This window comes from Heliangelus exortis, chromosome 3, assembly GCF_036169615.1.
Source record: "Heliangelus exortis chromosome 3, bHelExo1.hap1, whole genome shotgun sequence".
Lineage (NCBI taxonomy): Eukaryota > Metazoa > Chordata > Aves > Apodiformes > Trochilidae > Heliangelus > Heliangelus exortis.
In genome coordinates, this window is record NC_092424.1 from 75,435,773 (window position 1) to 75,450,183 (window position 14,411).

The 14,411-nt window shown below is 39.5% G+C and overlaps 1 protein-coding gene across 1 annotated transcript in view; it reads left to right on the forward strand.

Annotated features, from left to right (window-relative positions):
* Positions 1-3,185: 3,185 nt before the first annotated feature.
* Positions 3,186-14,411, forward strand: part of MMS22L (MMS22 like, DNA repair protein) — an 89,042-nt gene continuing 77,816 nt past the window's right edge. Inside the window, exons 1-7 of the mRNA XM_071741288.1 lie at positions 3,186-3,318; positions 4,926-5,113; positions 7,275-7,400; positions 10,342-10,394; positions 13,326-13,413; positions 13,494-13,671; positions 14,291-14,384. Coding sequence (XP_071597389.1) covers positions 4,935-5,113; positions 7,275-7,400; positions 10,342-10,394; positions 13,326-13,413; positions 13,494-13,671; positions 14,291-14,384 — 718 coding nt within the window. The 5' untranslated portion in view covers positions 3,186-3,318; positions 4,926-4,934. The remainder of the gene's footprint in view (positions 3,319-4,925; positions 5,114-7,274; positions 7,401-10,341; positions 10,395-13,325; positions 13,414-13,493; positions 13,672-14,290; positions 14,385-14,411) is intronic.

A 14,411-nucleotide genomic window follows, 5' to 3' on the forward strand; every position in this document is an offset into this window, starting at 1 on the left:
TATAGCAACCATCTCCAAGTTCCTCCACATAGCAAAGTAGCTCCCATAAAAAAAAAAAAAAAAAAAAAAACAACAAAAAAAAAAGGGGGGGGGAGGAAGGCTGGGGGGCACAAAATGCAACTCCCCTTCCACCCTCCAGTCAGTAAAGTTGCCAAAAGTGAAATGAGCCCCCAGGCTTCCCCCTTGGGCTGTCCGCAGTGTACTCACCATGGCAGGCTAGTTTTGAAGACTTTTTTCCCCTCCCCCTGCACCTATGCACAATGAGGGAGAATGGAGAGCAGTTTCAGTATTAAATTTGAACTTCCCTGCTTTTGTTAGCATGAGTCACCACCTTAACATTATCTCAACTGTAGACTTTTATCTGTGAATATCTAAGCCCTGTCTTGTGGAAAACTAATTACTCAGCCACTGAGAGGCTTCATAATGTCCTGCATTTAAGTCCTGAACATCATACATAATGCATAGGAAGCAGTCTCTGCACTCTGATTACAGAACACTGTCATTAAGAGAGCAAATTAAAGATGTGAATAATTCACTGGCTGAGCTTATTGTCAGTGCTGCATTGTGAAATTAGAATTTCTAATAAGTACTGCAATTTTTTTAACCCAATTAACACAGAGAACATCTTGAGTCTGATTAGTACAATAAAAATTATTACCTTATTCTTTTGCTTCACAACAGCCAAATTAAATACTGTACTTAATTATGCAGCATTCATTGCTTCCGTGCTAGAAATAATAATAATAATAAAAAAGCCCTCACTATCACTTTAAGAAGACTTTCAATATTTAGAGTGCAACTGAAAAATAGAGCATTTGAATCTCCAGCACATTTTCTTATTGCAAAGTTACTGGCATTTTTTTTTTTAATTAAAAAAAAAAAAAAAAAAAAAAAAGACTTTAAAAATCTGTCTTAATATCAGCAGCCGACCATGATGTCACTGCTGAAGTCCTCTCTGGAAACAAAAACGTATTCAAAAAACCCCACAAAACGACCCTTCTGAACAGCTCTGAATATAGATTGTGAATTAACTTTCTCTGGGTTGATGTAAAGACAGGAAAAAACCCCAAAACATTACCCCTTACTGCCTTGAAGCAGAATACACAAATACAGAAACATAGGAATATATCAACATACAGAAAGGTTGTTTCAGAAAAGATGCTTAGGAAATATTCTAAGAAAAAGCAGGAGCTGGATCAGCTCTCTTACCTCTGTTCCCTCTTGGCACGGGATAGATAACATCCTTTCATCCTAGAAAGGAGAAAAGTCCAATTCAACATCCAGCATGTTGATTTTTCCACGCACAATGCCTGCTGCCATGTTAAATAAAGAAAATGATCACTGAGGATGCAGCTTTTGTCTCCAAATATTTTAATACTGCCTTTTAGTATCAAGGACCCCAGGAACCTCAGCACATCTGGCAGCAGACACTACTGACTGCAGCTGCTGCAATGGGATTTTTCCTCATCCCTATTTAATTTCCAGCTCTTTTTTCTTCCCCATCCTGTGGAAGTTTAATCACCGAGCATGGGTGGGGGAAAAAAAAAAAAAGAAAAAAAAAGGAAAAGAAAAAAATAGGAAAGGTGGCATGGCAATCACGAGCTTTCTTGGTTTTGTCCTAGAGAAAGGGACTGCAGCAACCACCTTGCATCTTTGTCTAGTTATTGTAGCGTGTGTGTGCAAGAGGGGAGGAAAAAAAAAGGCTGAAAATTATTCAGGCATAATGCAATAGACATAAAGAGAGACAAAAAGAGAGAGGAAGAGAAAGAGAGGGGGAGAGAAAGAGAGAGGGAGGGAGAGAGGAAACAGAAAGACTAAGAGAGGGAGAGGGGGCTGTCAGTGCAGATAAATCTGCATATGGAAATCAGGGTTATGCTGGGTACAGTTTTATTTAACCATGATGTGCTGTTTTTTTAATTAGATGGGAATTCAAAGAAGGAAATGAGGGATTCTTACAGACACAGGAGCAAATGAAGCATTTTTAATCACAGGAGAGTCTTCACAACAAACTATAGCAGCAACAGCAAAACTTTGTATAGCAACTTTCTTGTGGGAAACGGAAGTTTCACACTCTGCTGCTAATTTACACCCTAAAAATAAACGAAATTGGAAGAGCACTTTAAAATTAAATCAAAGCAATGCAATCCAAAATACTAACATAATTATTACAAAGACCCAGAAGAGTCTAGGTGCACAGAATGCATTTTGAACTCAGTCACGCTAGGGACACGTTTTAGGACTTTCTCTCTGGCCCCTGTTTGGTTGTGACTGTCATGCCCAATGAAGGGACTTAGGTACACAAAAAGTGGTAGCCAGCTTGAATATCAAATGTAGTAAATGCTACTACCCATGCTTGAGAATTGCTGGTGTCTTGAGAGGGCAGCATTACCTGACAGACACGGGAAAGTTGGATTGGGGTTTGTAAGGCACCAGAAAAGACCAGGACATCCAGCCCATGGCTCTGAGGGAGTACAGAGATGAGCAAATGAAGGCAGTGGAGAAGAAAATGAGGTAGAGGTAGAAGCTAGGTGAGAAGGAAATACAAAAATGGTGGTGGACGGGCAAAGCACACAAAGATTTGGCAGCTGGAGTCTGACCTGGGACACTTACTAGCAGTGGCAAGATGGTGACACTCAGGTCAGAAGTGGCCGGGAACAGCCAGCGAGTGGCCAGCCAAGGGACACGATGAGCACCAGAGTGCTAAGGGATGCTGAGAGTTTGGAGTGGATTGGGGGACTTGACTGGGGACACTTGACCTCAGTGTCAAGAAGTGGGCGAGTAAAATGCACCTTGCGAACCAACAAGGCATGGGAAACGTGGCCACACCATAAGAGAGAGAAAGAAAGGGGTCGGGGAGCAAGGATGGAAAGGCGGGGACCAGCAAGTAGGAGCTCACGCCGAGGGAGACGCGGCAGGGCCTGCGGGCTGCCGGGCCGGGCCGGGGTTCGGCCGTGCCTACAGCCGCCGGGCAGAAGCCCAGCGGCGACCGGCACCGGCAAGACCGAGCCAGCGACAGCCCCAGGTGACGAGGCTGACCAGCCCCAGAAGAATCCGCCCCCGGGGCGGCAGCTGAGACCGCGCTCGGAGCTCAGGGGGCGGAGAAAGGGCGGGGCGAGCGGCGGCGGGGAAAAGAGCGCGGGAGAGAGCGGACCTGCCCCCCGTTCCCGGGGCGGAGAAGCCGGGCAAGGGGGAAGGAGGAGCGGGCGGAGGCCAATCGGCACCGCGGCGCTTGCGCAGTGCTGGGCTGACGGTGACGCGCGGGACGTACGGAAAAGTCTCCGGGCGCGGAAGGGGAGCGGCGTATCCGGCACCGCACAGGTACCCCCTGCCCCCCGCCTCTCACCCTACTCCGGCCCTGCTGTCACCTCCCATCCCCTCCCGCTACGGCCTTGCGGGCCTGACGCATCAACCCCCCGGCCCGGGTGCGGCCCAGCCTTCGTGAAGAGGGTGTCGGGGGTTGCTGGGGGGTGGTGGCCATCCCCGGCGGTGTGCTGCCTGGTGGCCGTGCCTCGGTGCCTGGCAGGAGGCTTGGGGGGGCTGCTCCTGGAGGCTCTACCGCCGGTTTGCAGCTCCTGCCCGCGGAGTGCAGCCCCCCGGGGGATCGCTCTCCAGCGTGGCCGTCCGAGAAGGCCGCGGTCCTTAAAGGCAGTAGCTGGTTTCGATGGGTCAGGGCTGTGATAGAAAAGGGCAGAACTGGCGAGTTGCTCCCGGGAAGAGCTGAGCTTTTTGTGTTTTTGTTGGTCTGTGTTTGGTTTTGGTTTGGTTGTTTTCTCCCCAGTGTTTTCTGTCTGGGGCGATTTTGATACCCTAAATTGAACATTCTTTGCTCTTCTGATACAGGGCTTTCCCTTTAGCTGCTTGTACCTTTAGCTTTGCCAGCTATGCTAACACCATTCTATATAGGGTCCAGCTGTTGTACCGAAGCACTGAAGCCTCCCCCCCCCCTCTTCCAGCCCTCCGCTTCGGGGCTGCACTGCTGCAGCTGCACAGCTGACTTCACCGCAGGAATCGGGGTGAATGGAGGAAAGTAGGACAGAAACTGTTTTCTTCTTTTCCCTTCAGCTCATTATTTCAGTCAAGCCTCTGTATTACTAACCTCTGGGCATGGTGTGAGTTGGTTTCTGCAAGAATATTATAAAATCTGCTGAATTAAAAACTGTTTGGGGTTAATAGTATTAATAATATTGTTTGCTTGTTATTGTAGAACTCTGTGTTACCTGTTGCCTGGTTCTTCTCACAGGTTGTATAAAAGACTCATCCTAGTGTCAAGTATTCTGTGACCTTATTTTGGATGTAATCTTCCTTCTCCTTTTGCTTCTTTTTTTCAGATTCATGGGTAGTCTGACATTTTTGAGAGAAACTTCCATCTTGAGCCACGTCTGAATCATTTTCTGAGATTTGAAACTTTAGCATTTTAAGGTCCTGTCATTATCACGTAGGGTTTATTTACTGCTTCTTAGAAGGAAGCTGCTCTATAATGTTGCCCTAAAGTCATGGGCAACTGGTAGCTTAATGTGTGATGTATTTTCATAGCATAGCTACTCTGGCCACAGAATGAATTGCTTCTTAAAGTACTTGACCATGCCTTATAAAGCATTCCTGTGTCTTATTTGGCCCTTGTGCTAGTCGAAGCTCATGAGCAGTTAATTTAGCAAGCTAAACCAGAAGATGGTGAACCTATGTTGTTTTTTTTTATAGTGTAAGCATTTCACTGATGTTATTCCCTGAACCCTGAAAAGGAAGTTGCAGGTGTGGCAGGGCATGAGACCATGATTGTTTTTCTTGGTGGTGTCTCTCTGTTAGTTTGATGTTAGTCAGGTCTGTGTCCTCAGTTGAGCTGAAGCATTATGAGACATTCTACTAATGAGAAAATTACTCAGAGAAATGCTATGAGTGATTTTTAATTTCTCTGTTTTCTGGATCAGGTGGAAGCAATGGATGATGACTTGGTGGCTTCCTCCACACCCCCGTTTCTCACTGAAAGCTTGGAGATGGCAATGGAAATGGAGAATGAGAACTCAAACCCGCCTTGTTTTTCCTGCGCTTTTGACAACCAAAATGGGGGTAGAAGCTTCTCTGCAGAGTCTTACTTAGCAAGCGGGTCTCTCAAGAGGTAGGAGGGTTTCTTTGAGTTACAAATGTAGTACCCTTCAAAAATGTTCTTTCCACTGGTGTTTTATGCTTCTAAATGCTGGCAGGGTTTCCCAGTTAGTTTATTTTTCAGCTTCTATGATCCTGAGATCAGCTTGGTGTTCTATCAAAGTGGGAAGGCCAATTGTCTTGAAACACTGCTTTGAACAGTGCTCTAGGTCCAGTTTCTAGCTTTGTGAACTTATCTCAAGTTATTGTAACAAGCCTGTTAGGGCACTTGAAAACTGGGCTGTTGGGCAACGGCATACAAGACCCTATAAAGTTTTGAGGAGGCTGCAGCTCTGCTTTTTCCAGATATTTGTTCTGTTCAATGGTAGCTCTTTCCCACATGATGGAAACAAACCTTCTCTGCCTAGCTTCCCCAGTTGCTGGGATTGTCATTTGTAACTTTGAGACTGTCTTTCTCAGAGCTCTAACTTTGCATTTATTCTGGATTTAAGGTTCAGAAGTCACATGCATGACAAGTAAGTGTTTTGGTAGGATTCTAAAACATTACTCTGGTTTCATTAATATCTTCGCTTTCTGTGATCCAGATTAGTTTTCTGTGCTGTTTGCTGATCCTGCAGGGATCATCTAGGTTTTTTTTCTGCAGAAGCATAATTCTGTATGTCCTCCTGCCAAGCTTTATATTTTGTGTTGTTACTTTGGGGTTTTTTAACTTTAATTTTTACAGCCTTTTCTGTAAAGCCCTAAAAGGGATTTTGCTGCATTTTCCCTGTTCCCTGCCTTTTTTTTTTTTTTTTTTTTTTTTTTTTTTTTTTTGTTGGATCAGAGCACATTTAGTCAAATTGATGTGAAGTATAAGACTGAGCCTGTGCCTGCATGAACTTAGCAGTAGTGCATTCCACATTGACAAAAGAGCATTTTGTGACAGAAACTATTTCATGTGAAATCTCACTCAGGAACTTTTATCTACATGCAAGTTTCCCATATCACTACAGTCACAATAATACTGTTCTGTCATTTATTCACCTTGTCTACTGGGACTGTAAATTCTTGGAAAAGCTTGCATGTGAGGGACTCCTCTGTCTTCATTATCTGGAACAGCAGTAACTGGATTTAATTGCTGAAGGCTTCAAAACAGACCAATGTTTAGGCAATTACCAAGTGAATGACATGTTGTGGGAGATAGAGCAGAGTATTCAACAGATGCTTTTTTTTTTTTTTTTTTTTTGCCTCTGAGAACTGAACTGGTGATGGTGCACAGTTCCAGAAGACTATGAATTTGGTGTGTAATGAAAACTGAGTGCTTGCCTTATACTTTTTTATTATTATTATTATTATTATTTTTAGAGGTAGAAATATTTCTTGCCTCTTAGTGAATTCAGCTTCACGTATCCTGAAGTACTTTATGGAAGTCAGTGGGAAAATTCTTAACCAATTTGCTGTGATGTCTTTGTGATTTTTTTGGAAAGCAGACTTGTGTAATATTTTTATATTTGCATAATCTGTTTTTTTCTACCAATCTATACAGATGTCTGATTTTCTTCAAGTAAAATATTAGTTCTGATATTATTTTCTCTTTAGCCAGATCAAAAGGTAGTCATGGCCTAGTGTTAAAGTAATGCAGACACATATTATGGCCTTCATCAGTTCACTTACCTAAAAGTATGCTTTTATTAATGTACTTTTATCAATGTAATCTATATAAATATTATTAAATGTGTATAAAGGAGCAAATATATGTTGTGACATTAATTATCTGGCATTTAGAGGCACATTGAGATGGATTCCAAACATATATTTACAGTAAAACTTTTCTATTTAACATACCAGCCTCTTCTTTTGAGGACAGTCTATATGCTGTCTTGGCCCCTTTCTAATACTGAAGATGCATCAAGGTGTTAGGTTAATTTTTGTTTCTAAAATATACTGTGCCATGTAAGTATACCATGGTTTTGTGCTCTTAAAGCTAGGAGTTGTCATATTTTATGTACTTTATATTACGTTGCTATAAAAGGTGTAACAGTTTGTCTTTCCAGAGCACTGCTTTTCCTTCCTGTCTGTACCATACATGTTGCTGATATATTGACAAAATATCAGTGATACATATGCAGTCTGTTGATACTGTGTTTTACAGTTTATTACTGGGGAATCTATGAATGTTCCTGCCTCTTTTACAGGGTTCTGCTGAGACTAGATCCTTCTCCAATTGACTACGAAGAAGATGTAGTGGAAATATTTGGCTTTCCATGGGTTACTGAAATGGCACTAGTTGAGTCTTGTGAATTTCTCTTTGGATTACTTAGGTATGATGATGTTTTTGCATTTTAACATTAATCCACTTCTGTGATTATACCCCTCTTAAATGTGTAACAAAAAGTTTTTGATAGTAAAATCATAGAAGACTGGGATATGCAAATACACCTAAAAAGATTATCGTGTTTATTTAAAAGTCAAGTGAGTGATGGCTATGACACAAAAAATTATGGGAAGAAGTAAATTTTTTGTCACAGATTTTTTATTTTGTGTGACTTAAGTTTCTAAGCAGCGTGTTGCATATCTTAGCCATCACTAGGTAAAACCTGGTAAGTATAGTTATTTCACCAGTGTTGTGATTAATTTAGAAGGCTCCAACTTCAGAATATATGAATAAACTATATAAAATTTTCTTGAATGAGTCCAGGTTAAAAATCAAATACTGTAAATGCTGGATGCAGTACTTTCTTCAATTGTTTGGATTAGAATAGCTTCAGCAATCTCCTCAGATACAGTTACTCAGTGTTTGACTAATTCAGTGTAGATGTTTAATCTGGTCAATGCAAATACACAGATCACTGATAATCCTCTTTGCTACTGATAATCCTTAAGATGTACAGCACATACAGAGAGTGGATGGGAGAGCAGCTTTTCTATGATTCCACAAATATATGTGATATATTCTATCATTCCCTTCTTTGTAACAGATTCTTCCATCCCTTTAGGTTATGACCAAGGGCGTGATGTGAAACATCATTAATGGGGTCTGGTTTGTTGAAACACAATAGCATGGATGGCAGGAGGTATAATAAAACCAGTATTATTTAGCTTTGCGTGTTTGATGCAAGCTTTGACTCCACTGTGATTTTAAATTTACTATTTTTTTTTTTTAATCTGAAAATGAAAGAGATGGGAAGATAGCTGAAAGAAACACTGTATCCCTTTCAGCATTTAGTCTGATCTGTTAGTAAACAGAAAATCACTGGGCAGTGAGACAGTGAAGTACCTGCTCTGTTGAATTAAATATTTTTTTTTCTGTAATACAAACTGCACTCTAGTTATAATAGAGATGAACATAAGTCATAGTATATTTTTTTGTGTTTTTTCACGTTATTCAAGCTATACATGTTTTAAATGGATTTCAGTTCACTTTTGGCTATGAGTTTGCTTGCTAAGCTTTCTTTTAGTGAGGTAAGTCCTTCTGCAAAGATAGTCTCTTACAGTTCATTTGTTCAGTAATAAAATGGAATGCTTCCATTTTTAGACCAGTGGACAACTAAAAATAGAAATTTTTTTTCCATTACAGAAATATTATTTGGTAAATACAAGTAGTGATGATTCTTGAGGACAAGATGGGTGTAAATAGTTCAATTTATAAAGTACAGGTAATATCTATGTTTAAATGCAGAAACCTAGTATTTTTAATTTCCTGTAAATATTATTGGGTTTTAAGATTAAGTATTGTAATAAATAATGTTAAACAGTAGAACGACAAGTTAAAAACAATTGCACAGTGAGAAGAATTCTTGTGAGTTTTTGGGGTTTTTTTTATAATTGAAGATGTGTGGAGCAAACTGAATAGGAGCTATGTAACCATTTAAGTAGGTATATTAAGACAATATATCTTTGATTAATGAAGAGAAGTACTAGTCAGAATATTTATTTGCAGATGAAATTATTTCATGATTAACGACCATGAGGACCAATCCATTTCAATGCTAATTGAAATGGAAATGAAATTTACAACTAGTGATATCTTTGTTATGCTTCTCATGACGAGTTTGTGGTTTTATTGTATTAGCTCATTGTATTCTGTCTTTTGACAGTTCAGTGGAGAGTCAATTTTTTTGCTCTCTGTGGCTCCTTTCTGATGCTCTCTCTCTGACATTCAGCCTCTTTCATAAAGTCTTCCTGCTCTAGACTTCTACCTGGTTGAAATATTTGAAAAATTAATGTAGAATTTCAGATTTGATTTCAACCAACCTCCAACCCACCTAAACAGCTGAAGGTAACCTTGGGTAGCTGACAATGAAGGATGAGTGAAGGGTGATACTTTTAATTTGTGTCAACCCTTTGTTACACAGGTTACAACCTGGGGTTTTGGATCCCTGTGGATGTGCTTCCTAGTTTGCAATTTTTTTTTTTTTTTTTTTTTTTTCCCTTCATTTGATTTGGGTTGGATTCAGGTATCCTGTTTTTGAATCCTTCAGTGGTTGCTGCTTTGGCTGTATGAGTAATGAGGCAAAGAGCTCCTTCCCCACCTTATGTGGCTTTTTCTTTTCTTTTCATTTTAGTACCACATTATTTCTGTGGAGACTGTACTTGAAGACCACTTTAAAATAATAGTTACAGAATATGGCTTAATACTTACTTGTGTTACACCTCTTCGTTTTCATTTGCAGTGACATTTAGCAGCTTCTTTAAAAATGTTCTCTCTCTGCTCCAAAACAGAGCTGAGTTAACTTCCTAGAGACTTTTTCTCCTTATATTCTGCTGTATTTGTTTGGTTTTTTCTCTCTCAAGCTAAGCAGTAGACCACCCTAAGCAGGAAGTGGGAAAGGCTGTTGACAAAACTGACTAGTGCTTATTCACAAGTGCATTGATTTATTGTATATTGAATGCAATGAGGACTAACTGAGATTGATTCTGTGGTCAAACATGAAGGCAAGTTACACTTACAGAAAGATCATTTACAGGGAATGGCTTTCAGGGGGCTTTTGTGTGTGACTGTTTTATCCTTCCCTGCTATTTGGCTAATTTTATGCTTACTGTTGCTGTGTTTAATGTTTTAAGAACAAGTAAAAATCTGTCCATTTTTTTATCCCTTCACACTTGGATCTGTCTGTTGCCTTCTGGCTTACAGAAATGTAACTTAAAGAAACAGAGCAAGGAATACCTCTTGCATCTCTGTTCTAGTTAGACCTTGCTAAAATGCAGTTAAACAACTTTTACGTATATAAGTGCCATAAACCTTTGTATTCCTTTAATTAGGCAGCAGATATACAGACTGGAAAACCTAGTACAAATGGGTTCATCTGATTTTGGTAAGTTTAACATATTTAATTTGACATTGGTATAGGTAACTTAACAACCTTTTCCTTACAGAAGTTTATTATTGCAGATCACATTCATGCTTTTACTCTTAACCAAGAGCCCACAGAGTGTTCCACAGAACAGCATAAAAACAGCATACACCCACAGTAAGCTTACAAGTGTGGGTAACAAAGTGACCTAAGGTAGTGTCAATGTGAGTCAGTTTGGAACCAGATCTGCCCATCTAGTAAGTGCACAGGGCAACCCTGACCTTATTGATTTCAGTGAGGAATTTGATTGACTTGAGCTAAGATGTCACCCCTAAGGTAGAATTTGGCGAAACTATTAACCATTTACTTAAAACTAGAAAGTTGCATCAAAACTCCAAATAACTATTTTACTTAAAAAGGTAGAGGGTTGAGACTTTTTACAGTGTTCTCTCGGGTTATGTTTACACAAGTTAGTTATTTTTGTTTAGTTTGCAGTTATTTACAAACTTAATTTATCTTTGCTGCAGGATTGATAAAATGGGATCACTACAAATTGCTTTGTTTCAATTAAATACTGCTTCTCCTGCCTTAGTAAGTTTCTGAAGGATTATTGCAGCCTTGGGCTTATTGTAAGTTTCAAGGCTAAATTACTTAGCAAGTTGAGAAGTTCAGTAATTACTCAGAAATAAACTGTAGTGTCTTTTCATTACAGACGAATTGGTAGAACACTAAGAATATAACTGAATATTTTTACACATTATTAGTTTGGTTTGATATTGTAATGCTCTGCCATTTGAATCACTGGTATGAATTTATCATCAAGCTAATTTCATATGCTTTTGTTGATTGTATCTTAAAAGTGTTAATTTTGCTGACATTTAATTTATAAGTGGAAATAGTCTTATTTTAAATTACATTTGAAATTTATATGGTAGCTGGACATCAAGAAATTGTTCTGTAGCCCTTCTCTCCTTAGATTTAAGCATCTGCTTCATTCTGTTCTCTGTATCCTGTTCATCTTCTTGTTGAATAATCTAGAAAAATAAAAAACCTAAATTCTATGCTTTGTACCAGGTTTTCTTTGTGACTGATACATCTGTGACTTGGTTTCCCCTTGATACGAGCAGGCTAGTAGTAGTAGAGAAGTGTTGTGAGGATTAAAGTATTTAAAATGATCAGGCAGCATGATGTTGGGTATTATTGATGTCTTGGATAAATCCACTATTGCCACTGTTTAAAACCTTAGTTTAGAGTTTTAGCTCAGTGAATATTTGTTGTGTGTGTATGCTGATACAAATATCAGTATCATACCTTTCATTTAATTTACTGTCAGTCTTAATGAGCTTTGGAGACTCAGTACTGAGAACTGTGCAGTGTGGAAGCTTTATAAAAGCTTAGGCCCTGTGTTGTGTTTTGTTGGTTTTTGTGTTTGGTTTTTTTTTTTTTTTAAGAAGAGATCAGCCATCTTAACACTCTGTTGTTCCTGTTTTGTTCCCCTTATTTCAATGACCAATGATTCATGGCAATATGCAAAATATGTTGTAGTGAAGTACTATAATATCTTTGCTTAAGCAGAACTCAGGACTTACAATAAACTATTTCCAATTGCTAAAAAGTAGCAGTAATACCTATAAATAATTCCTTTAGAACAGAGTGATTTGAGCCTCTAAACCCGTGGTTCATTAGCATGGCAGATTCTATGGCTTCTCATCTGATTGGGGTGGGCTGTACACTGGAATATTATTGTACTTGTACCACTTTGTTTGCTTCCCCTCAGTGAGTGTTATTCCTCAAAAGATGTTGAGATGGGCTTATATGCATAAAACTTTATTTTTTGGGGTCCATAGCAAGTGACATATGTCAACTCCAAGGTTATCTGGAGGGGATGGGGGAAACAAGGAGAGAGAGAGTATGGAAAGGGAAGACTTCCAGTGACCAACTGGGAAGAGGAGTAAAGGCAGCTGCCTCATCCTGGACATGCAATCCAGTGCAGCAAGTGACAAAGAGTTTTTACCACACCTCTCTCATGCATTTTCATTGTGTCATGCTCAAACTCCTCAATTGCTGTTCCCATTTACCATCTTAATAATGATAGGCTCAAGCTTAGTCAGATACAAGTGTTGCAGGCTTACTGGTTGCCTAGCATTTGTACATATGTATTCTTGAGCAGTATTTATTGGGTATTTAAATGACTGTAGCTGCTTTGTTACAGACTAAGTTTAATCTTTCTCTAATATAATCTGAAAGCTACAAGGCAAGGTGTAGAAATAAATAAGAGAGCGAATCACATACCAGTGGCAATAGCTCCCGACAAATCTCTGCTGTAAGGATGGTGGTTGAGCTTACAAGTGTAAGATAAGGAGGGTGACACAATGAAAACGAGCTTCAGAGAGCAAAGGAGATACATAGACACAATAACTGTCTGACAGGATATAAAGCTTCAAGTGAAAGACAGGCTACAGGATTGTGAATGGACGGCTTTTAGCATTTCATATCTTAAGGCATTATGCAGGAATGTGATGCTTCCTGGGAAGAATTTGCACAGCATGTTTCCAAATATGTCCACCTGCTTAAGTCTCCCAAGAGAAAAGGATGCTAAAAAATTGTTTCACACATCTTTGAGAAAATGTCGTGGAAGCAGACAGGGAACAGGGCAGTAGGGCTGAATTATTTTTATAAGTACTGATTGCTTGCTTCTGCCACCTTTCCTGAGGGACTGGCTGACTTCTTTTCCCTCTGGATATGCATCTGACAACATAAGATCAAGAATGGATCTCTCTGGCAACATGACATTTAGGAGTGGGTGTTTGCCACCAGCCAACTGCCAGTTGTCCTCAGAAAAGAGGGTGGCTTTCTAGTTGTCTGGTTTTATTACTGTGGAGAATGCTTATGTTACGTGAGTCATGTGGGCACATCTGCTTTAAGCTATTTATTGATCTCTGTTTACTTCAGGTCAAGCTGCAAACTTGCACACTGAAGCAGAGAGCCTTAGGAGTCAATGTGTTCAGTTTCTGCACTACGTGAAAGTTTTCATCTTCAGGTGAGATTGGCACACAATTTTTTGACTTAAGTACCCAGTGTTGTATAGTTGCTTCTCATCCGTTCTCCAATTGTGTTCAGGTATCTGGAACCATCTAAAGTAGAAAATGATGGGGTGCATCATCCCTATGAAGAACTAGAAGCACAGTTGCCATCAATGTTGGTGGAAGAGCTTAATTCTTTGATCACGCACATTGGTCACCTTTATGAACTCCCAAGTAATGTCCTGGCAGCATTTACTATTCAACATCAGGCAAAGGTTAGTGCTATTTATAATTTTTTTTTTTCCTTGTGAAACAGTACTTGTTCAACCTAGTAAGTTTTGGCTGAATAACAGTTAATCTTTCTTCAGGCTGAAAGTCAAATTATCCTTTATAGTGTGGTGAGTTCCCTTTTATTAACTGTGTGCCATTCATACTTAGTAAACACAACTACTGAGCTCTGGATTTTCTTTGATTGGGTTTTGTTTATGTATTTATTTTTGGTTTACAGCTTGTAGAATTATTCCTGCACTATACAAGTGATACCATTTAAAGGTAGCAAAGTAGGCTTCAATTAGCCTAGGACGTTGAAAAAATTCTTCAGTGTCTTTAAAAATGAACTTTCCAGTAGGAGAGGAACTATTTAAAGGAATGCATTCTGAAATCTGACTCAAAATAGGAATACATGCATATAATGAAGAAAAGTACAGATATGGAAGTAGGCACTGCAACAGCACTTAGTGAAGGGTACATCAGAAAGACTTGTATATTACACTGTATTTCATCATAGACATTCATAATGTTTACTGCAGGCAAAATGTATGCCTATCTCGATGTGTCTAGTTACAGTATCCAGAATTCACTTAATGTGAAAAATAACTGTATTTCTAAATGCAGGTCTTTCCCCCGTCTTGGCATTTGCTACATCTCCACTTGGATATTCATTGGCTAGTATTGGAAATTCTTCATGTACTAGGTGAAAAAATGATGGGTAAGTATGCAGGTATTTTTCTCGAAC